This window comes from Dipodomys spectabilis, unplaced genomic scaffold (assembly GCF_019054845.1).
Source record: "Dipodomys spectabilis isolate Male_0828 unplaced genomic scaffold, ASM1905484v1 ptg000140l, whole genome shotgun sequence".
In the NCBI taxonomy this organism is placed as follows: domain Eukaryota; kingdom Metazoa; phylum Chordata; class Mammalia; order Rodentia; family Heteromyidae; genus Dipodomys; species Dipodomys spectabilis.
Genome location: NW_024870817.1, coordinates 28,839,413 through 28,864,824, shown reverse-complemented (window position 1 = coordinate 28,864,824; position 25,412 = coordinate 28,839,413). Strand labels below are relative to the sequence as shown.

The window sequence follows — 25,412 nt, the reverse complement described above, 5'->3', positions numbered from 1 at the left end:
TGAGATCTGAGGACTGCAACTCAAAACTAGCCCAGGCAGGAAAGTCCATGAGACTCTTATCTCCAATAAACTTCTCAGAAAAAGCTGGAAGTGGGGCTGGGAAGGTGGCTCAGTAGTAGAGTGCTTGCCTTGCATGCATGTGGCCCTGGATTTGATTCCTCAACAACATATAAACAGAAAAAGCTAGAAGTGGGGCTATGGCTCAAGTGGTAGAGTGCTAGCCTTGAGCTGAAGAGCTGAGTGAGGGACAGCGCCCACTCTCAGAGTTCAAGCCCTAGACTAGTAAGGGGAAAGAAAAAAAAAAAAACATACTTGGTGGGAATGTTCTAGAAAAGGCCAATAATAATAAATTTATTATGTCTACACTGCAGGAGTAGGGAACCTTGACCCATAGGCCATACAAGGTCCTCATGATAATTTGGTACATGCTAGATATACATGCTTCCAGTCAGCTGCCCTCAGTTGTCTGTCTTGTTAATTTTGTAAGGCTCGAGAATGGCATTATTAGTATACCAACAGCCCTTGGTAGAATAAAGGTTTCCCATTCCTAGTCGAGAATAAAAATCAAGGAAACGTTAGGACTCTTCTATGTTTCTTTAAAAAATAAACAAAAAGGAAATCCCAAGACTCCTTAAACCTGAAATGTTCTGGGTGCAATTTATTGTCGCTTTGAAACACAACTCCCCAGTCTTTGTGGTAAAGCTCTCATCGCATCTGTTTGCCTCCACAGTGTCTGCAGAAGACCTACATATGAAGACCAAGGAAGATAAACATCTGAGCAGGACCTATCTTTCAATTACAACATCTTAAAATTGGGCCTTCATGCTATGAGGAAAAAGCAAGAGAAGAATGTCTGGCATTTCTAGTGAATTCTAGCCTTGTTCCTGCTAAGAAGTTTGAAAGAAGGTGATGACAATGATATGGTTTCTGTGTTGGCTTTCTGTTCTTGTATGCTCAGTTAACAAATAATAGTCCAATACTAAAGCAGGTTTGACGGTACATACATATAGTCTCAGGTATCAGCAGAAGGAGGCAAGAAGATTTTTTAATTCCAGAAATCAAAATCCTGAATAATTAAGACCCTAACTTGGAAAAAAAATTAAAGAAAAATTCCAGTATCCTAATAGTACTATGATCAGATTGGAAAAAAAAAATATATATATATATATATATATATATATATATATATATTTTTTTTTTTTTTTTTTTTTTTTTTTTTTTTGGTCAGTCATGGGGCTTAAAGTCAGGGCCTGAGCACTGTCCCTGAGCTTCTTTTTTGCTAAAGGCTAACACTCTACCACTTGAGCCACAGTGCCACTTCTGGCTTTTTCTGTTTATGTGGTACTAAGGATTGAACCTAGGGCTTCATGCATGTTAGGCAAGCACTCTACCACTAGGTCATATTCCCAGCCCCAGATTGGGAAATTCTTAATGGTGAAAACTATTTCAAAAACAAGTCAAAAAATAAAATAAAAATACTTAAGATAAACATTCTTTGTAACACAGTCACAAACAGATGTGACTTCATTTTTAAAATCTGCTTATTGCCGGGCACCGGTGGCTCATGCCTATAGTCCTAGCTACTCAGGAGGCTGAGATCTGAGGATCACGGTTCAAAGCCAGCCCAGGCAAGAAAGTCCGTGAAACTCTAATCTCCAATAAACCACCAGAAAACCAGAAGTGGTGCTGTAGCTCAAGTGGTAGAGTGCTAGCCTTGAGCTGAAGGGCTAAGGGACAGCGCTCAGGCCCAGAGTTCAAGCTCCATGCCCGACAAAAATAACTAACTAACTAAATAAATAAATAATCTGCTTTCGAATCAGTTGTTTAAGTTTCACTATTTCTAATATTGTAAGAAGAAATTAGGCTCCACAGCAAAATATCTCTTCATAAATGTCCAAGGAAGGTATTTGCAAGAAAGATGATAATCATGGATATAAATTGTTCTGCACTTAGTCTTAATCTGTTAGTTAAATGTCACTTGGGCAGAAAAAAAGCAGCAAACATTTATAATCAGAAAAACTCTTGAAGAACTTGGTTAATAGTAGAAGATAAAAATATCCAAAGCACTGATTATTCTTTAAGGCTGAAAATATAAATGCCCATCAAAGTTTTAAATCACATGGGAGTTCCACAGATTATGTTAAAGAAGAAATTTTAAAATAATTTTCAATAGTATTACAACAAATCATTCAAGACTTTTGATCAGTTGTTTCTTCCGTCTAAACAGACTGAGCAATTACTGAAAAACTCCTTTACATCTGATTTGTCTGGATTAATCATAGCTCAATGTTTCTCAACCCTACTTATATACTAGGAATCACACAGACTGCCTAAAACAAATAAAACAACTATGTGAGGTCTCATACACTGGGAGAATCTGATTTGTCTCAAATTGGTCCTAGCTATCATAGACATATTTAATACCTCCAGTAGTTCTAATAAGTAGTCAAATAGAAAATTTTGTTTTGTTAGTAAGTTCAAATTCTTATGTACTAACTATAAATTCTTTGTACACTAGTTTGTATTTTGTTTTTTTAATTTGCCAGTCCTGGGGCTTGAACTCAGAGACTGAGCAATGTCCCTGGGTTCTTTTGTTAAGGTTAGTACTCTACCACTTGAGCCACAGTTTCACTTCTAGCTTTTTTTGGTAGTTCAATGTAGATAAGCCTCACAGACTTTCCTGCCCAGGATGGCTTTGAACTGTGATCCTCAGATATCAGCCTCCTGAGTAGCTAGGATTACTGGTGTGAGCTACTGGCACCTAGTTGGTTTCTTATTTTTAAAAGACAGTAAGACTCACAAATGGATTCCATATAAAAACAAGAGCTACTACAAATGATAAAACATGTTAGGTCTCCTTCCATATAACGAACCCCAATTTACCCTAGAAAGATTTTCAGCAAATAGCTGATCAGATTACAGAAACTGGTAAAGTATTCTCGAAATAATGGGGGGAGGTAATTAATTAGAAGTTTCACATTTTACCTTAGGTAAGTAATACTGATAAAATTTCAGTTTTCTCTGTAGTTTAAATTTCATATAGCATTTTACAAAATGAGAATACTTTTTTTTTTTTTTTTTTTTTTGCTGTTCTGGGGCTCAAACTCTGGGTTTGGGTACTGACCCTGAGCTCCTTTTGGCGCAAGTGTAGCACATGAGCCACAGTGCCGCTTTTTTTATGACTAATTTCAGGTAAGAGTCTCATGGATTTTCCTGCCTGGGCTGGCTTCAAACCGTGATCCTCAGATCTCAGCCTCCTGAGTAGCTAAGATTACAGGTGTGAACCACTGGCACCAGGCAAAGAATACTTTTCAAGGTCAGTTTCAAATCACTACAGTTTTCAACTGTGCTGTCTTAAGATTTTAAAGTAATTAACAAGAAAGTTTAATGCCCTGAACCAAAACCAAAGGAAATGGTAAATTAATTTACTTAGAAGTCTTTGGATTCTTTTACACAGTTTAAACATAAATTCAGAGTTATTTATAAGACTTTTTTCTTTCTATATTCAAAACAAACCTTATTCTTAATCACTTGTAACAGTGAAAATGATTTAGGCAATATTTAAAATACTTACACAGATTCTGCATCTTTTTCCTTTTTTATTATTCCTGGCAAAGCGAAAGTCTTTCTTTTCCTTGGTTTTATGCCTTTAAGATAAATGTATATTGTTACAGAAACATAACTGTTCTTAACAAACATATGGAACAATGAATACTTTAGGGCAAATTTGTTCCCATTGGTGCAAAACTTGTGAAAGAAATAAAAAGAATAAATCACTAGACTCAAGTATTTAAGTCAGTCATAATCTGTTTAAACTCTTAATTATGTTAATATAATATAGTCTCAAATAAAATTATAGAACAGTCACTTAATAAATGAAAGCCTTTTTTCTTCATCTCAGTCTCCCCTATGTCACCTCAGGCAAATTAGCATATGGAGATAACTCAAAAATTCAAAGAAAGTATTGCCCAGTATATCAGACTGGTTATGTATGAGGGTCAAATCATATTCCCTATATAAAAGGTCACAAAATACAAATGTGCTGTTTTAAGTCACGACACAAATAGAAGTAGAAAATTAAAGCTCATAATGTGGAACCTCTGTGTATAAACGTTATCTCCAAAATCATCTTTTTCCTAGTATATCAGTAACTCATCCTCATCTTACATGATAAATTATCTTTAAGGTCTGTGATTGAACTACTTGTTGAACTAACTGGTTGGTCTAATTGCTGATAGAACTTAGCACTTAAACTTCATTAGCTGTTTGTTTATTCTTTAAGAAGTAAGCAGTTTACTTTTATGTAACTGTAACCCCTCTATACATCAGCTTGACAATAATTTTTTTTTAATTTAAATTAAAAAGAAAAAAATAAAAATAAAAATAAAAAAAATTCTATGAAATGAACTCCAAGAAAAGAAAACACGTTTCATTCTTTAGTTGTCATTGCTGCATTTTTGCTTTCTTTTCCTTTTGTCTTGTTTATTTGCTTGTATTTGGAGGGCAAGAGATGCACGTAAAAGGTGGAACAAAGATGAACAAATACAACAGTGATACTAGATACTATGTGGAAAATGAACTTATGGGTGGGTGGGAAACATAATTCAAAAAAATTCTATTGATTGTACCTGACTCATGTAACTGTAACCCCTCTATATATCAACTATACAAAAACAATAAAAAATTAAAATAATTAGAAAAAAAGAAGCAAGCAGCAAGAGAACTCTGATGAACTAAGTTAACACCGCATACCCCAGAGACGGGTCTGTTTTAACTTCTCTTTGAAAAACAAAAAAAATTTAAGCGGTGCGCTGGTGGCTCACGCCTGTAATCCTAGCTAATCAGGAGACTGAGATCTGAGGGTCATGGTTCAAAGCCAGCCTTGGCAGGAAAGTCTGTGAGACTCTTATCTCCAATTAGCCGCGAAAAAACCAGAAATGGTGCCGTGGCTCAAGTGGTAGAGTGCTCACCTTGAGCTGAAGAGCTCAGAGACAGAGCCCAGGCCCAGAGTTCAGACCCCACGACTGACCAAAAAAATAAATAATTTTTGTGTGTACTGTGGTTTGAACTCAGATTCCCACATTTGCTAGTAGGCAGACACTCTCATAGCTGAGCCACTCCTCCATTCCTGGTATTTTTGCTGATTTATTTTGAGGTGGGATCTTGCCTCCTGCCTATACATATGCCTAAGAACAAACCATCTACGTTAGGCTTTCTATGTAGCTAGGATGACAAGCTTGAGACTGTGCCAGTTTTTTATTGAGATGGGGTCTGGAAAACTTTTCTGCCTAGCTGGCCTCTAACTATGATCCTTCCAATCTTAGCCTAAGTATTATTTTTGTCCTTAACTCACAACAAGAACTCAGGTGTTATGGAGTAATGGACTTATTATCATGCAAAGCTAGTGACCTAAGCCACACATTTGTAAATCTTATGAAGCCCAGGTCTCAAGACTATTGATTAGCCCAATAATAAACATATATACTGTAACAAATCATTTTTACAAAGAAAAAATGAAACACTGATTCCAAGTTATTTCTATCAAAGTGAAATAATCTCATTTTGTAAGACATATAAAATATGAAAAAATAGTAGGGATCTTGGGTTTTAAGCTATAAAAAAGACACCTACTTACAAAGAAGCCAGGCTGGTTGTAGACCCTTCCTCCCATTCTACTTAAAAACTCATTTTGAATAATGATAATACTAAAACTAATTCATAATCTCATTAATAAAGGAAATGTTATCCTTTTCAGAGTAACCACTATTCATTAATATGTAATGATAAGAATCGTATTTATGACATTAGAAAATTTAAAGATGTATGTTAAAAGAGAACAATCCTTGGAAGTGGTGCTGTGGCTCAAGCGGTAGAGTGCTTGCCTTGAGCTGAAGAGTACAGGGACATCGCCCAAGCCCAGAGTTCAAGCCCCACGACCAACAAAAAAAAAAAAAAAAAAAAGAAGCAGCAGCAGCTCAGGGACAGGCCCCAGGCCCCAAGTTCACCCCCCAAGACCAGCAAAACAAAAACACAAAAAAGAGAACAATCCTCAATATATATTTAAAAACAAATGCACATTTTATTTTTGGCTGGGTATGGCTCAGCCATAGAGCACTTATTAGCCTATGTGAGACTTTTGGTTAAATTTCCAGCGTAACAAAGTATGTATTTTTATACACTAATATTTCTTTGGGCAATACATTACTAATTTAGTAAGTAACAATTAATGTCTGTAGACTTCCAAACTACAACTCCACAGTATGCTAGTCAAATAGCTATCTGCTCCTCTTTGTTACCATGTGTGATGTTAACACTAGCACTTACCTTCAACAGCACTCGTAGGGTCACATTCTTCAAATTCAATAAGACCTGGAGAAAAAGAAAAGGACAACCTGTAGTTGAAAATAATTATTAATGGGGCTGGGAAGGTGGCTCAGTGGTAAAGCGCTTGTCTTGCATGCCTGAGGCCCTGGGTTCGATCCCTCAGCACCACATAAGCAAAAAGAAAAAAGCCAGAAGTGGCAGTGTGGCTCAAGTGGTAGAGCGCTAGCCTTGAGCTGAAGGGACAGCGCCCAGGCCCAGAGTTCAGGCCCCACGACCGGACCCAAAAAAAAAGAAAATAATTATCAAATATATACAGGTTTAATCATTAGTTTTTTACATTTTTTATTTTAACATTGCACGACATCTTTTAAGTTGTCCTGTAACATGTTCTATAATTATCTGATAATTAAAATATCTATAATTATTTAAATAAGCCAAACAATGAAACAACTGATACTTGCTTATTTCCTGAAATTCACAATAATTTACTAAAAATACTTTATATGTGATACTATAGAACTAGAGACACAGATTGAGCAGTTTCTTCTTTCAAGGAGTTTGTTGCACAGTTACTTGCTTCTGTTATGGGAAAAAGTTATCCACAGTGAGTAGTATTAGAATGTAAGCCGAGTAACTACTTCTTCCTGTTCACAACTCTACCCTAGAATACTAGGCAAACACCAAGTCTCAAGTAAATACTTGTTGAGGAATAAATCAATTATATGCTAATTAGGTAGTAGTCCCAGGATTATAATCCAGATCTGTCTTAAATTTATTAGAAGGTTAAGGAATATGAACTGTAATTTGTAGGCAATGGGAAGAGTTTTAATGTGACAAAGGTTTCTCATATAAACATATACCTCAGGCAAAGTGGTATTATAGAAAAATAATTTTTTACTAAAATGAAGGACAGGTTGTAGAAAAGAGATTATAAAGTAGAAGTCAGTTACAAATTACCAAAATAGCCCTAAAATAATAAAACTGTAGAGACCCCAGCTAGTTTGTGAAATATTTATAAATTTATTATTATATGTAATTCGTACAGCCTTCTCTTTTTTTTTTTTTTTTTTTTTGGTCAGTTGTGGGGTTTGGGACTTAAACTCAGGTCTTGGGCATTGTCCCTGAGCTCTTTTGCTTAAGGCTAGTGCTCTACCACCACTGTGAGCCACACAGTCCCATTTCTGTTTTGGGGGGGGCTTTTTTTGATTGGTCATGGGGCTTGAACTCTGGGCCTGCACACTATCCCTCAGCTATTCAGCTCAAGGCTAGTGCTCTACCATTTGAGCCACAGCACCACTTCCAGTTTTCTGAGTAGTTTATTGGAGATAAGAGTCTCACAGCCTTTCCTGCCTGAGCTGGCTTTTTTTTTTCTTTTTTTCACTTAAAAAATTTTTTTAAATTGTGAAAATACTGTACAGAGGGGTTACAATTACTTGAGCAAGATAATGAACACATTTCTTATCAAGCATTGTTGACTCCTCCTTTGTTTCCCTTACCATCTCCCCCCCACCCCCAGCCCCCTCCCAAGCCAAAGTTGTAAAGTTCGTTTTTGGACATAACGTCTTGTACATCTTATTGTTGCAATTAGTCCACTTGTAACCCTATTTAAACAATTTGTTTTTTCCCTTCCCCTCCACAAATTATATCAACATCAAATACAGTGAAAACAGGGTTTATACTGTGGGGAAGGGACATACAAAGCAACAAAGAAATCATATAGCGCCTTATAAATATGTTAGAAACCATAGCAAGAAAGAAAAAACATTTGAGTCCTTATCTTGGGGTTCATTTCGCCTAACATCAGATGCCCCTCAGTAGATGAATGGATCAAGAAAATGTGGTAGGGGAGAGGGGGGGAGTATGGGAAGGGGAAACAAAGAGGCGGCAACACTGCTTGATAAGAAATGTACTCGCTATCTTGCCCATGTAATTTTAACTCCTCTGTGTGGTATTCTCACAATAAAAAATAAAAGAAAATGTGGTATACATACACATGGAATTCTATGCCTCCATCAGAAAGAATGACATTGCCCCATTTGTTAGGAAATGGAAAGACTTGGAAAAAATTATATTAAGTGAAGTAAGCCAGGCCCAAAGAAACATAGGTCCCATGGTTTCCCTTATTTGCAATAACTGGTATATGTCTGAGACAAGCTGCCTGGGCTGGCTTTGAACCTCGATCCTCAGATCTCAGCCTCCTGAGTAGCTAGGATTACAGGCGTGAGCCAATGGCATCCCGCCCCATTTCCAGTTTTTGAGTGCACAATCTACATTTTTAAGAACTTTAAAAATAGACTGAAGAGAAGATGTAACAGAGGATTTCCCTACTAGCTCTTTTGATCCTTAGAACTATTTGCAAACTGATTGCATCAGTTCTTACACCGGTGGCTCACGTCTGTTCATTCTGATTGGCCCCAAGACCAGCAAAAAAAAGAAGAAAATCACTCAGTAAAAATAAATATTTCTCTTCAGGGAGAAAAGATCTATAAGAATTGGCTAAATGTCCTTCTCCCTTACTCTAAGATATACTTCTGATTGGTCCTAGTTTCTGTTCAAGTCAAATAAATTTACACCGGGAGCATGGCTTAAGTGGTAAAATACCTGCTAGATAAGCATAAAGCCCTGAATTCAAAATCTAGTACTGTCCCCCCCCAAAGACAGATTTACATTTGATGCTAAGTAGAACAAATAGTAATAAAAAGGATTTGTTAAATAAAATCCATATCAATTAATACCTTCCTTTCTATGTCATTGTTCTGTAACATATCAGTTGTATTCAAAAGCTTTTTTCTTTTTTGTCAGTCATGAGGCTTAACTCAGGGCCGGGGTTGTCCCTGAGTTTCTTTGTTCAAGGCTAGCACTCAACCACTTTGAGTCCCAACTCTACTTTTGGCTTTTTAGGTGGTTAATTGGAGATAAAAGTCTCACAGACTTTCATACCTGGACTGGCTTTGAACCACGATTCTCAGATCTCAGCCTCCTAAGTATCTAGGATCATGAGCTCCAGGCAGCCAGCTACTCAAAGTTTTAAACTAACAGTATCTCATTATGTATTATTATTATTGGCTTTTCTAAGTTCTAGGCAATATAACTATTTGTCAAATATATCTGAGACAGAGTTCATCCAAAAAGAGCAATTAAAAATGTGGTTAGTCAAATATTCTCTTGCTGGGTTAACTGTTGGCTCATGTGTAATCCTAGCTCCTCAGGAGTCTGAGATTCTGAGGATCATGGGCTGAAGCAAGTCCTGGCAGACAAAACCATGAGACTCTCACCTCAAAAAGTAAGAACTGAAGGCATAGCTCCAGTGGTAAAGTGCTAGAATAAGCAGAAAAAGCTAAATAGTAACTCAAGACCCAAGTTTACATCCTAGTACTTGCAATTAAAAAACAAAACAAAATAAATCTCTAAAAGGCTTATAGTCTAGCATAATAAAGGCCCTGTTTTTAATCCACGGCACATTAAAAAAAGGAAAAAAAACTCCTAATTTGCACCCATCACTGTAAGAATCAATTGGGCATGGACTTATTCTAGAGAGAAAGATAATGGTAAAAAAAAATATCAATACAAACAAATTGAATTATTTACAAATATTTTAACTAGAGGGAATCAGGGAAAAACATGCAACAGCGGAACCCATCAGCTGCACTGGACATTGACCAAAATGAACTAAGCAAATCAATGGCAGCGATGGGAGGGAGGGAACAAGTGGGAAAGAGGAAACAGCTGATGCTATGCAAAACAAAACAAATGTACATATCACCCAATGTGGAAGAAATAACTGTACTGAAAAGCTCATAAATGTTGTAGACCATGATAGACAATTTGCCCCATGAAAGTTAGAATGTGTTTGTGACTTTTAACTAAGCATCACTATCCCACAATACTGTGAAATTTGGGAAATTATATAACCACTTAATCAAAATAACAATTTTGAAAAAAAATATACCTAAATATACACTTATATCATCTCATCAAACATGGAATACATAGAAAATTATCTTTTAAGATCTTTGGATGAGGGGGCTGGGAAGGTGGCTCAGTGGTAGAGTGCTTGCCTTGCATGCATGAGGCCCTGGGTTCGATTCCTCAGACCATATAAGAAAAAAGAAAAAAAGAAAAAGAAAAAAAAGCCGGAAGTGGCGCTGTAGCTCAAATGGTAGAGCGCTAGCCTTGAGCTGAAGCGCTGAGGGACAGCACCCAGGCCCAGAGTTCAGGCCCCACGACCGGACACCCCCCCCCCCCCAAAAAATATTTGGATGAGCTGGGCACCGGTGGCTCATGCCTGTAATCGTAACTACTCAGGAGGGTGAAATTTAAGGATCATGGTTCAAAGCCAGCCTGAGATCCTTATCTCCAATTAACCAACTGAAAACCAGAAGTTGCATTGTGGCTCAAGTGGTAGAGTGCTGGCCTTGAGCTGAAGAGCTTAGGGACAGGGTCCAGGCCCAGAATTCAAGTCCCAAGACCGACCCCCCCCCCCCAAAAAAAAAAAAAAAAAAAAAAAAAAAGATCTTTGGATGATTACATGTATGTGAAAATAGTAAGGTCATCTCTCAACTATAAAATCAATCCCCTTACAATGGAGGGGGTAACAATGCTCAATAGGAAGTGTACTCATTACCTTGTTCATGTAACTGTAACCCTCTGTATAGTATCTTTACAATAAAAAATTTTTAAAAATTGTTTTGAAAAAAAAAATCAATCCCCTTAAATAAAATTCAACATTTTTTTCCTTCATAAACCTTTTCACTACACATATATTCCTTGATTATTTCCCTCATCTTTTTAAACATCTTAAAATCTATCTGAAATAGCAAAGTGCCCAAGGAAAATATTCAAAATAACAAACATTTCTGAAATATAAAAATGTCAAATTTTCCAAATTCAAGTCAATTAAAACATGTAAAAATGTCTGAGAACAATCCATGTAAACATTTCTATTAATGACAGAAATACAACAGCTCTCAGTACAATGAAACTTTAAAAATTAAATATGTACAAAAAGATTTCTTTCTTCAGACAGCACATATTCCATATGCTCCTTCACATGGCAGGGCTTTGCGTGCCTGGCTCAGTGCCAGCTGACAGCTCAGCTGGATAGCAATGCAGTCTGACCACCCCCCTCTTGTAGTAAGTCACTTCTCAACTGTTTCACAAGATGAAAGATGATTTAGCATCTCCCTCAAGTGCCGTCCTGCTCATCATTATGCTATTTAATCATAAGACAAGTTATTTTTTTGACAATACTAATGCCAGAGTGAGAATCTTAATAAACAGTTTACTACAACTGGAATTTCAACTGTTTTAGACCCAATTAGTTCTGTTATCAATACATGTGACTGCACTTAAGATTTTATGCCAGGTCAAAAGGGCAATTTAGTTTATACAAAAGTAAATAAAATTACTTAGCTCTTTCTCTTGATATTTTTACCACAAATATCCACAAATGTCATTATAAGTTCACACAAATACGCAAGACCATTCTGAGATATCAACAATTCAAAGCAAAAACAATTCTCAAATATTCTTAAATCATTAGGTAGAAATAAATTATTGCTATTTTTTAAAAGCCATCAACAGGATGTTACATGATTCAAGTGGTAGAGTGCCAAATAAGCAAACACAAGGCCCTGAATTCAAATAAACAAACAAATAAATAAATTTTAAAAGTCATTAACCAGACAAGTGAGGGTGGCACATGCCTATAATTCTAGCTACTCAGGAAGCTAAGATCTGAGGGATTGAGGTGCAAAGCTACTCTGAGCAAAAAAGTTTGAGCGACATCATTTCCAAAATAACCAGCAAAAAGCCATGCTCGGGGCATAACTCAAGAGGTAGAGTACTAGCCACTTTAGAAAAAGCTGGGCAAAAGTGTAAGGCTCTGAGTTCCAGCCTCTGCATAGACACAAAACAAAAACCTCAAATATGAGTCTTTTTAACTCCCATTTCCTGTGTGAGGTACAGAAAATGTTTTGTTTTTTTAATTTAATTTTATTGTAAAGGTGATGTATAGAGGTTACAGGTAACAAGTACATTTCTTTTTTAACAGTGTCACCTCGTCCCTCCTTTTCTCCTAATTTTTCCCCTCCTGAACCCCTCCCACCAATTTGTATAATTTATCTTCAACATAGTATCTAGTGAGTATCACTGCTGAATTAGCTCACCCTTTGTCCCACTATTTCTGCGCTTATCCTTGCCCCCCCCAAAACAGATAAAATTTATAAATAAAAGATAAAAAGTACAGAAATCAAAAACAGCAACAAAACGTGAAAAACAAAAAACAAAACAAAATAATCACAAACAGTAAAATAAAAAACCTCTTGTTTCCATTTCTTGAAGTTCATTTAGATAAACATCATTTTATATGGTCATATGCAAATAGCTATTCAGCCTTTGTGATCCTCTCCAAGGAATATCACTTGTGTGAATGTTTGGAATCCTGTGTAATTTATCATGTCCAAGTGTAATTTTTTGTCTTTTACCATTCACTGTGTTTACTTGTAGATTTATAGACACACTCACATGCTGGCAGGGATGTGGCCAAAGGGAATACTACTATGCTGTTAGTGGAAAAATAAACAATTCAACCACTCTGGAAATTAGTGTAGAGGTTTCTCAAAACACTAAACATAGAGCTTCCCTAAGAACTAGCAATTTCACTCTTGGGCATTTACCCAATTAACCACAAACCAGGCCACACTAAAGTCACCAGCACAACCATGTTCACTGCAGCATATTTTTACCATAGCCAAGATATGGAATCAACCCAGATGCCCCTCAGTGGATGAATGGATCAAGAAAATGTGGTATATATACACAATAGAATTCTCTAATTCCATCAGAAAGAATATTTCACATTTGTAAGGAAATGAAAAGACTTGGAAAAAAAATTATAGTTAAGTGAAGTAAGCCAGACCCAAAGAAACATAAGGTCCATCGTTTCCCTCATTTGTAGTAATTAGAAAATGTTTTCCCCCCATTTCTCCCTACTTTAACCCTGTTACACTAAAATAAATCCTTGTTAAACCTTTCACCTACTTTTTGTGAGAGCACAAAATTCTTTTCATATGTAGATCTCAAAAGAGCTGAGACTTTTTATGGAAACTGGGAAGCTGAGGAAAGCCCTCGTTCATTAGCTAGCGACACAACCCTAACAGTCACTTTGCAATCACTTTGTGTTCTAGGAAAGATAGGACAAATCAATAATATTTTTACAAGACTAAAACTATCCCTAAGGAACAGAAGAACCTTCCCTCCCATCATCTGATGGGAACCAGAATACTCTTCTCAAGTGAAGATAGCAATAACAACTTCAGTGATAAAACCAAAACGGAGATGATGGTCAGCCAGGTTACACCTCTCTGTAACCACATACGTTTGCCTCCTGGCCCTACTTCTTCCTTTATTTAAACCTAATATTCAGGGGCTGGGAAGTTGGCTCAGTGGTAGAGCGCTTGCCTTGCATGCCTGAGGCCCTGGGTTCGATTCCTCAGCACCCCATAAGCAAAAAGAAAAAAGCTGGGAGTGGCGCTGTGGCTCAAGTGGTAGAGCGCTAGCCTTGAGCTGAAGAGCTGAGGGACAGCGCCCAGGCCCAGAGTTCAGGCCCCACGACTGGACCAAAAAAAAAACAAAACCTAATATTCATAGCTGAAGATTAAACTAAAGTGTCATCTTCCCATGGCATGCCTTTGCTACATACTCTTTCTCTCCTGTATTTCTTTCCTAATAAAACTTTCCTATTACTTTTACAAAAAAAAAAGAAGTAGCTGGGTACTAGTGTAAGCCACTTATAATGCCAGTTACTCAGGGGGCTGAGATCTGAAGATCATGGTTCAAAGCCAGACACAGCAGGAATGAGTCATGAAATTCTTATCTCCAACAAACTACCAAAAAGCTAAAGAAGAGCTGTGGCTCAAATGGTAGATTCCTAGACTTGAGCAAAAAACCTCAAGGACAGCTCCCAGGCCCTGAGTTCAAGTTTCAGGACTGGCACAAAAAAATTTTTTTAAACTAACAATGAACAACCCCAGTATGTCTGGACTCTTCAACTCAGGTGTATTTCTGTATATAGGTAACTAAAATATGTAGCTAGTATTACAACAATTCAGTAAGCAATGAATAATCAGCCAGATACTGGAGGCTCACACCCATAGTAATCCTAGCAACTCAGGAGGCTGATATCTGAGGATTGAGGTTCTAAGCCAGCCCTGGGCAGGAAAGTCTGTAAGACTCTTATCTCCAATTAACTACCACAAAAAGCTGGAAATGGAGTTATGACACAAGTAGTAGAGCACTAGCTCTGAGCACAAAAGTTCAAGAACAGTGTCCAGGCCCTGAGTTCAAGCCCCAGGACTGGCACAAAAAGAAAAAAAAGGAAAAAGAAAAGAATAATCTTTTCTACGAAAGGTACATGGACAACTGCATATTTACATGCAAAAGATTGATATTGTATGCTTACTTCATATCATGTGAAAAATGACTTGAAATTGATTTTTTTTTTTTTAAAAAAAAGCCCTAAAAGAAAAACATTGGTAAATCTCTATGTTCTTCTACTTGGCAATGCTTTCTTCTACTATTTATTTATTTTATCGTATTTATTTTGCTGGTACCAGCGCTTAAACCAAGAACTCCATGCTTAGGAGGACTACTCATGGATGGCATTCTACCATTTGAATCTCACCTTCAGCTGGCTTTTTGCTGATATTATTAGAGATGAAGTTTTGTGTACTGTTTTCTGTCTGAGCTAGCTTTGAACTTCAATTTTCCAGGTCTTAGCCACCTGAGTAGCTAGTGTTATGAACCAACATTGCTCAGCTTGGCAATAGTTTCTTTTACATGATTGTGAAAGTACAACCAATAATAATAACAACAAAAAAATACTATCCAGAAAGACAATCCATATAATGTAAAAAAAAAAAAAACCCACAAATTATAAGGATCTACTATACAGAAAAAAATCTTAGAATGCAACAACAAAAAGACAATACAATTTGTAATGGGCAAGCTGGGCTCAGTGACATACACCCAGCTACTAAGAAAGTGTAAGCTGGAGGACCACTTGAACACAGGAATTTAAGGCCATTCTGAGCAACATAGAGCAATCCTACCTTCCAAGGAAAGCGGAAAGGGAAAGCAGAGGTGAGGTGAGGGGAGGGGAGGGCAGGGGAGGGGAGGGGAGGGGAGGGAAAAGGAAAAAGGGAAAAGGGAAAAGGGGAAGGGGAAGGGGAAGGGGAAAGGGAAGGGAAGGGAAGGGAAGGGAAGGGAAGGGAAGGGAAGGGAAGGGAAGGGAAGGGAAGGGAAGGGAAGGGAAGGGAAGGGAAAGGAAGGGAAGGGAAGGGGAAAAGGGAAAGGAAAAGGAAAGGGAAGGGAAGGGGAGGAAAGGGAAGGGAAGGGGTAAAGGGAAAGGGCAAATAACTCAAGAAAGTATCTTAAAGATATGCAAACATCTCACAAGCACATGAGATTTCAAGCATAATCACTGGAAATGAAAATGAAAACCGCAACAATATACTACTCATACCCACTAAAAGGAATTATAATTTAAAAACAAATAAAAACAGGCTGGTAAGTATTTGGAGAAACTGGAAAACTGTTGGTAAGAATGTAAAGAACAACAGTTGCTACAAAAAAATAGTCAGTCGGGGCTGGGAAGTTGGCTCAGTGGTAGAGCGCTTGCCTTGCATGCCTGAGGCCCTGGGTTCGATTCCTCAGCACCACATAAGCAAAAAGAAAAAAGCCGGACGTGGTGCTGTGGCTCAAGTGGTAGAGTGCTAGCCTTGAGCTGAAGAGCTGAGGGACAGTGCCCAGGCCCAGAGTTCAGGCCCCACGACCAGACCCAAAAACAAAACAAAACAAAAAACAAAAAAATAGTCAGTATGAGGAAACAAAGGAGGAGGCAACAATGGTTGATAAGAAATGTACTCACTATCTTGCTCATGTAATTATAACCCCTCTGTATGGTATTTCCACAAAAAAAAGTCAGTGAGTTCCTCAGGCCCCAAACAGAATTATCCTATGACCCAGTATTTACATTCCTAAATACACAGCAAAAAGATCTAAAACAGACATCCTAACAAAAAGTTGTCTATGACTGTTCATGGCAGCACTATCTACAAGAGCCAAAAGGTGGATTCCCAAATGCTCATCAACAGATGAATAGGTACACAAAATGTGGCTTTTCTATTCAATGGAATATTATTCAACTATAAAAATGAATTAAATACTAATATATGCTACTACACAGATGAATCTTGAAAATATTATGCTAAGTGAGAGAAGCTATGCTGGGTGTGTTGCTCTACTCAGTCTATTAGCATTAGATCATTCCTTTTTATTTAGTCACACTTTTACATGTTGAATCCATGCTTCAATCACATTTATGTAATGAAGTCTCCTTAAGAACCATAGTTACAGATTCAGAAAGTTTCTGGACATGTGAACAACATGGGAAATGTATGCTGAATATGCATATCCTAACCACCATTCTCTCTTGCTTCTTATTGGGGATCAAGCAGGAGATACTTGAAAGAAGATTATGCTGTAGTCACTATAATCTCTTTTCTCCAGAAAATGTTCCCGTCTCAACAAGTGCTTAGTGTGCAGCCATATTTATACTGCAGGACCTATCTAGAATTGGTCAGACTGAAAGATCACTTTGACCCAGGTTGGACCAATCGTATTCTTTCTGCAAGCAATTTGGAAAGGGACAAAACAAACTGGCTTCATTCTGAGTTATGACTGCAATTATGAAATATTTTTTTAAATAATAATGAAATAAAAACCAACATTATTACTGGGACAACCTCATATCAGCATGTGCTTAATAAAAGAATTTTAAAAATTTGCAAAGAAAATAATTTAGCAGTAGAAACAGACAGAATGTAAGAAAAGTGATACCTCATTTTCCTACTACTGCTATGGGTTTCCTTCTGAAGCCTGGCTATATTCCTGAACTTGGATCCTTGGAATATTTCCGTTTCTTTCCAATAAATTTCCTTTTAAATTCTAACTGGCTTAAGTCCTCTTTTATATGGCAAAAAGAACTAAACCCTTTTTCTTGCTAGGTTCAGTGCCTATGGTTTCAGCACTTAAGAAGCTACAGCAGGAAAACTGCAGCCCACGCAACATGGAGAAAATTTCAACTCAAAAAACAAACAAACAGAGCTGGGGAAGGTGGCCCAGTGGGTAGAGTGCTTGCCTTGCATGCCTGAGCCCCTGAGTTCGATTCCTCAGCACCACATAAGCAAAAGGAAAAAAGCCAGAAGTGGGGCTCTGGCTCAAGTGGTAGAGCACTAGCCTTGAGCTGAAGAGCTGAGGGACAGCGCCCAGGCCCAGAGTTCAGGCCCCATGACCGGACCCAAAAAAAAAAAGCAAAAAACAATAACAGTTTAATTTGTCTTACTTCTAATGTGGAACCAAAATGCTTATGCATTTATTAACATTTTAATGTCTGGCTCAAATTAATGACTCAAGCTTCCCTTGAACATGTAAGGTCCATTCCTGGACCGCAAACAGACCTCGCCCAGTACCTGCGTTACCTAGGCAACTGGGACACCTGGAAGAGGTCACATCCGCATCCGCTGAGGTCACATCTTAACCTGATGTGGCCACACCTTTCTCCCACCTGACCCCACTTCCCTTTACCTGGACACACCCTTCCCCACCCCTTTACATCCACTGAGGTCACATCTTAACCTGATGTGGCCACACTTTTCTCCCACCTGACCCCACTTCCCTTTACCTGGACACACCCTTCCCCACCCCTTACCCTATATAAGGCCTAAACCGCGGCCAGACCGCCCTTTTCTTTTGCCAGCCGCGTGAAGTGCCAACCTTGCCTGGTCCCAGCAGGTCTACTGAATAAACCTACCCCTTACCTGAATACCACATGCGTGCTGGTGCTGTTCTTACTCGGCTACCTCTTTTTAAAAACCTAACATAAATGGTGCTGTGACTCGGATAAAGGCTTAAAGTCAGGAAAGCTGGGATTTCTCTGTTTTTTTCCTCTTTTTTCTTTTTTTGTTCTTCCCTTTTTGCCCTTTTTCCCACAGTTCTGACGGCCTTTTGCGAACCAGTCTGTCTGCGGCGGAAACAGCGCATGGATACCATTGCTGTTCTTACTCGGCTACCTCTTTTTAAAAACCTAACAGAACAAAGCCAACCAATAACAGCACTTGTGTGTGTGTGTATGTGCACTTACTGGGTCGTGAACTCAGGACCTGGGGGCTGTCCCTTAGCTTTCTCACTTAAGGCTGGAAGCATTACCATTTGGAACTACAGCTCCACCTCTGGCTTTTTGGAGATTAATTGGAGATAAGTCTCGCAGACTTTCCTGCCCACGTTTCCTGTCTGTGATCCTCAGATGACAGCCTCCTGAGGAGCTAAGATTATGGTAGTGAACCACCAGTGCCTGGTTTCATTATTTTTTTAAAGACAGGGTCTCACTGTTTAGCCCACGCTGGTCTTAAACTCTGTATTCTCTTGAATGCTGGATTACAGGTCTGGGCTACCATACCAAAAATCACTCACTCCCAGCCAGGAGTCAGTGGCTCACACTTGTCATCCTAGCTACTGAGGAGACTGAGATTTGAAGATTGTTCAAAGCCACACCAGGCACAAAAGTCCCCATAAGACACTTATCTACAATCAACCAGTAGAGTTTTGGTCTGAGAGCTAGCCTTGAACTCAGGGCCTATGCCCTTCCCCGCCCCTCAAAACAACAAAAAACAAACCACTCACTCCCTATTTCACAATTTTGAATTATCATTCTGAGAATCAATTGCTATTTACATAAGTGTAGGTTAGTTTAGAAATTGAATGATTTCAAAAACTTTTTTTTTTTTTGTCAGTTGTGGGTCTTGAACGTTGGGCCTAAGCTCTGTCCCTCAGCTCTTCAGCTTAAGGCTAGTGCTCTACCACTTGAGCTACAGTGTCACTTCCATATTTCTGGTGGTTTATGGGTGATAAAGAGTTTCTCGGACTTTCCTGCTTGGGCTGGCTTTGAACCACAATCCTCAGATCTCAGCCTCCTGAGTAGCTAGGAATACAGACATGAGCCACAGGCGCCCTGCTCAAAAACTATTAACAGCAAAAATCTCTTGACAAAAAGCTCTGTCAGGAGCCATACAGTTCCAATATATCATACCATATGCTCCTATGCTCTGCAAAAAATGTATTCTCGGCTAGGTTCAATTCCTCAGTACCACATAAGCAGAATATTTTAAAAAACAAACAAAAACACACACTAAACCAAGAAAAGTATTCTCTGTCACATGGGTAGGTAAACTTAGTCTATAAAACACAGCATTTCAGGTTTTGTGGGTCTGTCACAACTACTCAACTCTGCTACTGTGGTACAGAAGCAACCATAAACAATAAACAATAAAACTATAGACACCAAAATTCTGAAGATCATGAACTTCTCCTGTGTCACAAAATATTACTCTTTTGATTTTTTTTCCCCCACTTGCCATCAAAGTGTAAACCCTATCCTTTGCTTGTAGGCCCCACAAACATAGCCTAACTCAGGACTCTGCCCTAGAGTGGCTGGGACACATAGGTGAGGTATACAGAGCTGAGGGTTTGTTTTAGATTTGGGATTTGGGGTCCTGAGGATTAAACCCAGGGCTACAAATTCTAGGCAATCCAGAATGGAGCATTTTGATGTTCCTTTCTTCATGGAGTCTCCTCTTTTACTCTGCTATTGGTACTAATTACAGTATTCTCTTCTCTGGTCATCATCCTTTCATCTTTCCTTTTTCTGGTAATTTAACCATTATCTAATAGAAAAAAAAATAAGCACACTATATCTTGTGTGGTTAGGGAGTCTTTGCCTTTACTTATCCCCCTCCTATTTCTCTTCTTAACTATACTTAAAATTTGCTTTCATTTTTCTGTATTTGTTCCTCTAATTTCAAAATGAATGTTTTAAAGTCTGAATGGGGAAAACAAGGAGCTCTATGGGCTTAGCACAATATCAAATCCTCAAGAGCTCTAGAAAGATGATTATATCTACTTAAAATTATTTGGTTTATCCCCTAATACAATAATATACCTAATACAAAAGCTAAAATAGCCTCAAATATCAAAGCTAGTACATTAATTTCACTGAGAAAATCTGACAACAGAAATCACATTTTTCCTATTTTTCTGTGGGTCATTATTTTTATACCCATTCTTCTCAGGTTTCCCTGTCTTCTGTTTTTCTTGATGGTAGTGAGGTTTAAACTCAGGCCCTCATGTTTGCTAGGCAGGTGCTCTACAACTTGAGCCAAGTCCTCAGTCCTTCTTTAGTTTCCCACCCTCACCCCCAAGATACAGCCTAGGATTAGCCTTTGACTTTGATATTCCTACCTACACCTCCAAGTAACTGAACCATAGGCACATGCCATAATACCCCTCTTGTTCACTGAGAGATGGAAGTCAAGACTAATGTTTTACCTAGGTTAGCCTCAAACTGTAATCCTTACAATCTCTACTCCCATTGTCGCTGGGATTATAGGCCCACTCCTATCTTCAACTTTAGAGATCCGTTTCTTTAAAGTTTCTAGAAGGGCTAAGAAGGTGGCTCAGTGGTAGAGTGCTTGCCTTGCATGCATGAGGCCCTGTTCGATTCCTCAGCACCATATAAGCAAAAAAAGCCTGAAGTGGTGCTATGGCTCAAGTGGTAGAGCACTAGCCTTGAGCTAAAGAGCTGAAGGACAGCACTCAGGCCTAGAGTTCAGGCCCCACAACGGACAAAAAAAAAAGTTTCTAGAAGTCTTCGAATGGAAGCTATAAGCCTATTTTGTCATATAATGAAAATATCGATAAGCTCTTCAACAAAATCTTTATTTAGATATAACACACTGGTCACCAAATTTTTTATTTTCTTTAAATTATTTGTCCTTTTCTTTGAGTGGAAACCTGTTTTTTTGGTTGTTTTTTTTTTGTCGGTAGTGGGGCTTAAACTCTGGACTTAGGCACTGTCCCTCAGCTCTTCAGCTCAAGGCTAGAGCTCTACCACTTAAGCCACACATCCAGTTTTCTGGTGGTTTATTGGAGATCAGAGTCTCATGGACTTTCCTGCCTGGGCTGGCTTTGAACCATGATCCTCAGATCTCAGCCTCCTGAGTAGCTAGGATTACAGGCGTGAGTCACCAGTGCTGGGCTGGAAACTGGTTTAATGTCTATGAAAAGCTGCATTAAAAGCAGACAGTAAAGTCAGTAGAATCCTTTTAAAATAGAAAACATAAAAATATGGATCCTTTAACAAATGAAAAAACATAGTAACTAGTATTACTAGGATAATGTCCCAGAATATAAAAAGATACCTAAAATTAGAAAACACCTGTTTCTTCAAGACTGGCCACAGGTACTTTTGGTATTCAAAGTATCCATTTCCAGTGATTCAAGAGGGGCTAGGAAGGTGGCTCAGTGGTAGAGCACTTGCCTTGCATGCATGAGGCCCTGGGTTCGATTCCTCAGCACCACATAAGCAGAAAAAAAAAAGCTAGAAGTGGCGCTGTGGCTCAAGTGGTAGAGTGCTAGCCTTGAGCTGAAAAGCTGAGGGACAACGTCCAGGCCAGAGTTCAGGCCCCATGACCGGACCCCCAAAAAATAAATAAATAACAAATTCCAGAGGAACTAGGCAATATTTCATTTAAGCAATTTAAAAAAAAATGCCATGACTTACCATACTATTTCAATGAGTCAGGAAAGTCTCAATGCTCTGAAAGTATTTGATTTACACAAGAGCTGAAGAGATAAACTGAGAGAGAATACCTTGCAGCAGACTAAAGATTAAATGGAGTTGCTTTATAGCACCAGAGAAATACTTAACTTTTTATATGCATTTAAGAAAAACAAAAACAAAAAACCCAAGGCTCCTGTTTTGTGATTAAAACAAGACTTACGTTCTGCTTTTAAAAGAAACTTATCCACCAGAGGGAGCCCTTACAAAACAACAGAAATAAATGTTGATAGAAATCAATAGTATAAAACAACAGTAGATTATAATTCAGCATAAATAACAAATCCTTTAAGTACATGAATTCCATCTAATCACATACAAAACCTGTAGTATGGTACTGCTCTTAAAAACACCACATTTCTGTCACTGTAAATTGGAATCCTTTGTTCAGGTATAAATAAGCTAAGCAAATACTTAAAAGAGCAGTAACTTAACCTTCCACTCTAATCCACACCACATCCTTTCATTAAAAAGTTACTTGAGGGGCTGGGAAGGTGGCTCAGTGGTAGAGTGCTTTACTTGCATGCATGAGGACCCGGGTTCAATTCCTCAGCACCACATAAGCAGAAAAAGCCGGAAGTGGGGCTGACACTCAAGTGGTTGAGCGCTAGCCTTGAGCTGAAGAGCTGAGGGACAGCGCCCAGGCCTGGAGTTCAGGCCCCATGACCGACCAAAAATAAAATAAAATAAATAAAAAGTTACTTGTAAGACCACTTTTTTTTAAAGCAAGTCACCTATATACATGACATCAACAGCAAACCTGAAACAGCCCATGTCTACCTTCTCATCTCCTACCATTCATTCAGTTATAGGAATTTTCTATATATTTTATATGTCTTAAAACCAATAAACTTAAAATTATAAAGAAACAATAGCTATTAATCAGGAAATGCCACTCATTTTTATAAAATGGTATTTATTGAATTCTTAGTAATGTTACAACATTATCTCCATGTAAACCTCACAATTCTATGAGGTAAGTACTAGTATTATCCCTACTTTACAGGTAAAGGCACAGAGACGTAAGGTCTTATACAAGGGCTAAGAAGTTATTTTCCCTGAAAAAACACTAACTCCTTACTTAAGCCCATAAATTAGCTTAAAACGGTAAAAATTAGGTATTCCAGCTCTTTTTTATATCTATGTTCTTTGCCCTGCAATCACTCCCAGCCATCTTGGAATCCAGGACAGATTAGCTATTGCCAACTGTCAATGGATTGTTTATCTAACCCAAGCTGCTGCTGTGAAGTGAAAAAGCTGTAACAACTCCCTTGAACCCCTCCCAACAAAGAATGGAAGTGACCACCAAAAAACACCCATGACTGGAACCGTTTATGCATTCTTCTCACTCTCAGCCCCAATTCCCTCTGTTTATTTTAAAGAAATTGTATGCTTTGAGAAGATAGCTGAAGATGGATGAAGTTTGATCTCCTTGTGCCATGTGATACATAATAAACCTCCTTTTTCTACCCTTTACCATGTCTCTATTTGGGACAGTGGCCAGACCTGTCATGTGAAACATCTGGAGTTTGGACCTGGAACCTAAAACTGTTTTCAGAAAACTTTGTTTTCACTTTTGGTGAAGAGCAGAGTATAAATTACTGCCCTAAACCCAGTCACTGGTGACCTACACTTGTAATCCTTAGCTAGTCAGGAGGCTGAGAGCTAAAGATTGCAGTTCAAAGTCAGCCCAGGCAGGAAAGTCTGTGAGACTTTTACCTCCAATTAACCACCAGAAATGGCACTGTGACTCAAAGTGGTAGAACACTAGCCTTGAGCAAAAGAGCTCAGGGAGAGCACCTGGGCCCCCAAGTTCAAGCAATTGACAAAATAAAAATAAATAAATAAATAAATAAATATTACTGCTCTGCAATACAAACAAGAAAAATCAGCCAGATTCTAAAATATTCCTAGAGCTGGGAAGGTGGCTCAGTGGTAGACCGCTTGCCTTGCATGCCTGAGGCCCTGGGTTCAATTCCTCAGCACCACATAAGCAAAAAGAAAAAGCCAGAAGTGGCGCTATGGCTCAAGTGGTAGAGCGCTAGCCTTGAGCTGAAGAGCTGAGGGACAGTGCCCAGGCCCAGAGTTCAGGCCCCATGACCAGACCCCCCCCCCCAAAAAAAAAGCTAAACTAAAATATTCCTAAAATGAGGCCATCTGTGATGTTATTTTAAAGACCTAATCAAGTGAATTGAATTTATAAAATAATTGCATATTTGTTGAAAATTTCACTGAGAAATTCATTAATAGGTGAGCACATGGAATGTTATGATGAATAAGGTAAGAGCAGCAATCTCCAATACTGAGAACTGACAAAATTTTAATTCACTTGTAAGACTCTAGTAAATGGGGGCTGGGAAGGTGGCTCGGTGGTAGCATGCTTGCCTTTGCATGCATGAGGCCCTGGGATCAATTTTTCAGCACCACATAAGAGAAAAAGCTGGAAGTGGTGCTGTGGCTCAAGTGGTAGAGCGCTAGCCTTGAGCTGAAGAGCTGAGGGAGAGTGCCCAGACCCCCCCCCCAAAAAAAAAAGACTAATAAATGAAATTAGTGCAACATTTAATACCCAAGATATTTTTGCATATTAGATGAATGGCTTGGGAGTAACTTTTTTTTTTTTTTTTGGGGGGGGGGGGGGGGGTGATCCCGTCATGGGACCTGAACTCTGGGCCTGGGCACTGTCTCTCAGCTCTTCAGCTCAAGGCTAGCGCTCTACCACCTGAGCCACAGCAGCACCACTTCCGGCTTTTTTCTTTTTGCTTAGGTGGTGCTGAGGAATCGAACCCAGGGCCTCAAGCATGCAAGTCAAGTGCTCTACCACTGAGCCACCTTCCCAGCCCGGGAGTAACTATTTTTAAGGTCTTTGTTAAGCAATAAAATTCTATGATTCTAAAACTAAGTAATTTTCTTTACTTCTAATTATAAAATGAATCCCTATGTTCTACACTGATTGTTTTGATTAATATTAATAACATAATTAAGTCCTACAATTCAAACAATTCTCCCAGTTTTTGTTTTGTTTATCAGTTGTGGGGCTTGAACTCTAGGCCTGGGCACTGTCCCTGAGCTCTTCAGCTCAAGGCTAGCACACTACCACTTGAGCCACAGTGCCACTTCTGGCCTTTTCTGTTTTTGTGGTGCTGAGGATAGAACCCAGGGCCTCATGCATGCGAGGCAAGCACTCTATTGCTGAGCCACTTTCCCAGCCCCAAATCCTCCCAGTTTTAAAGGGTTTTATTTTGCCAGGACCAGTGGCTCATATCTATAATCCTAGCTACTCACAAGTAGAGATATTCATATAGCTAGCCCAGCAGGAAGGTCCATGAGACTCTTATCTACAACTAACCACCAAAAA

General features: G+C 38.6%; 1 protein-coding gene across 1 annotated transcript in view; it reads right to left on the bottom strand.

Annotated features, from left to right (window-relative positions):
• The window catches only part of Fcho2 (FCH and mu domain containing endocytic adaptor 2), a 130,126-nt gene that overhangs the window by 52,643 nt on the left and 52,071 nt on the right, over window positions 1-25,412 (bottom strand). The window contains exons 9-10 of the mRNA XM_042690722.1: window positions 6,325-6,369; window positions 3,575-3,647 (exon numbers count right to left, since the gene is read on the bottom strand). Coding sequence (XP_042546656.1) covers window positions 3,575-3,647; window positions 6,325-6,369 — 118 coding nt within the window. The remainder of the gene's footprint in view (window positions 1-3,574; window positions 3,648-6,324; window positions 6,370-25,412) is intronic.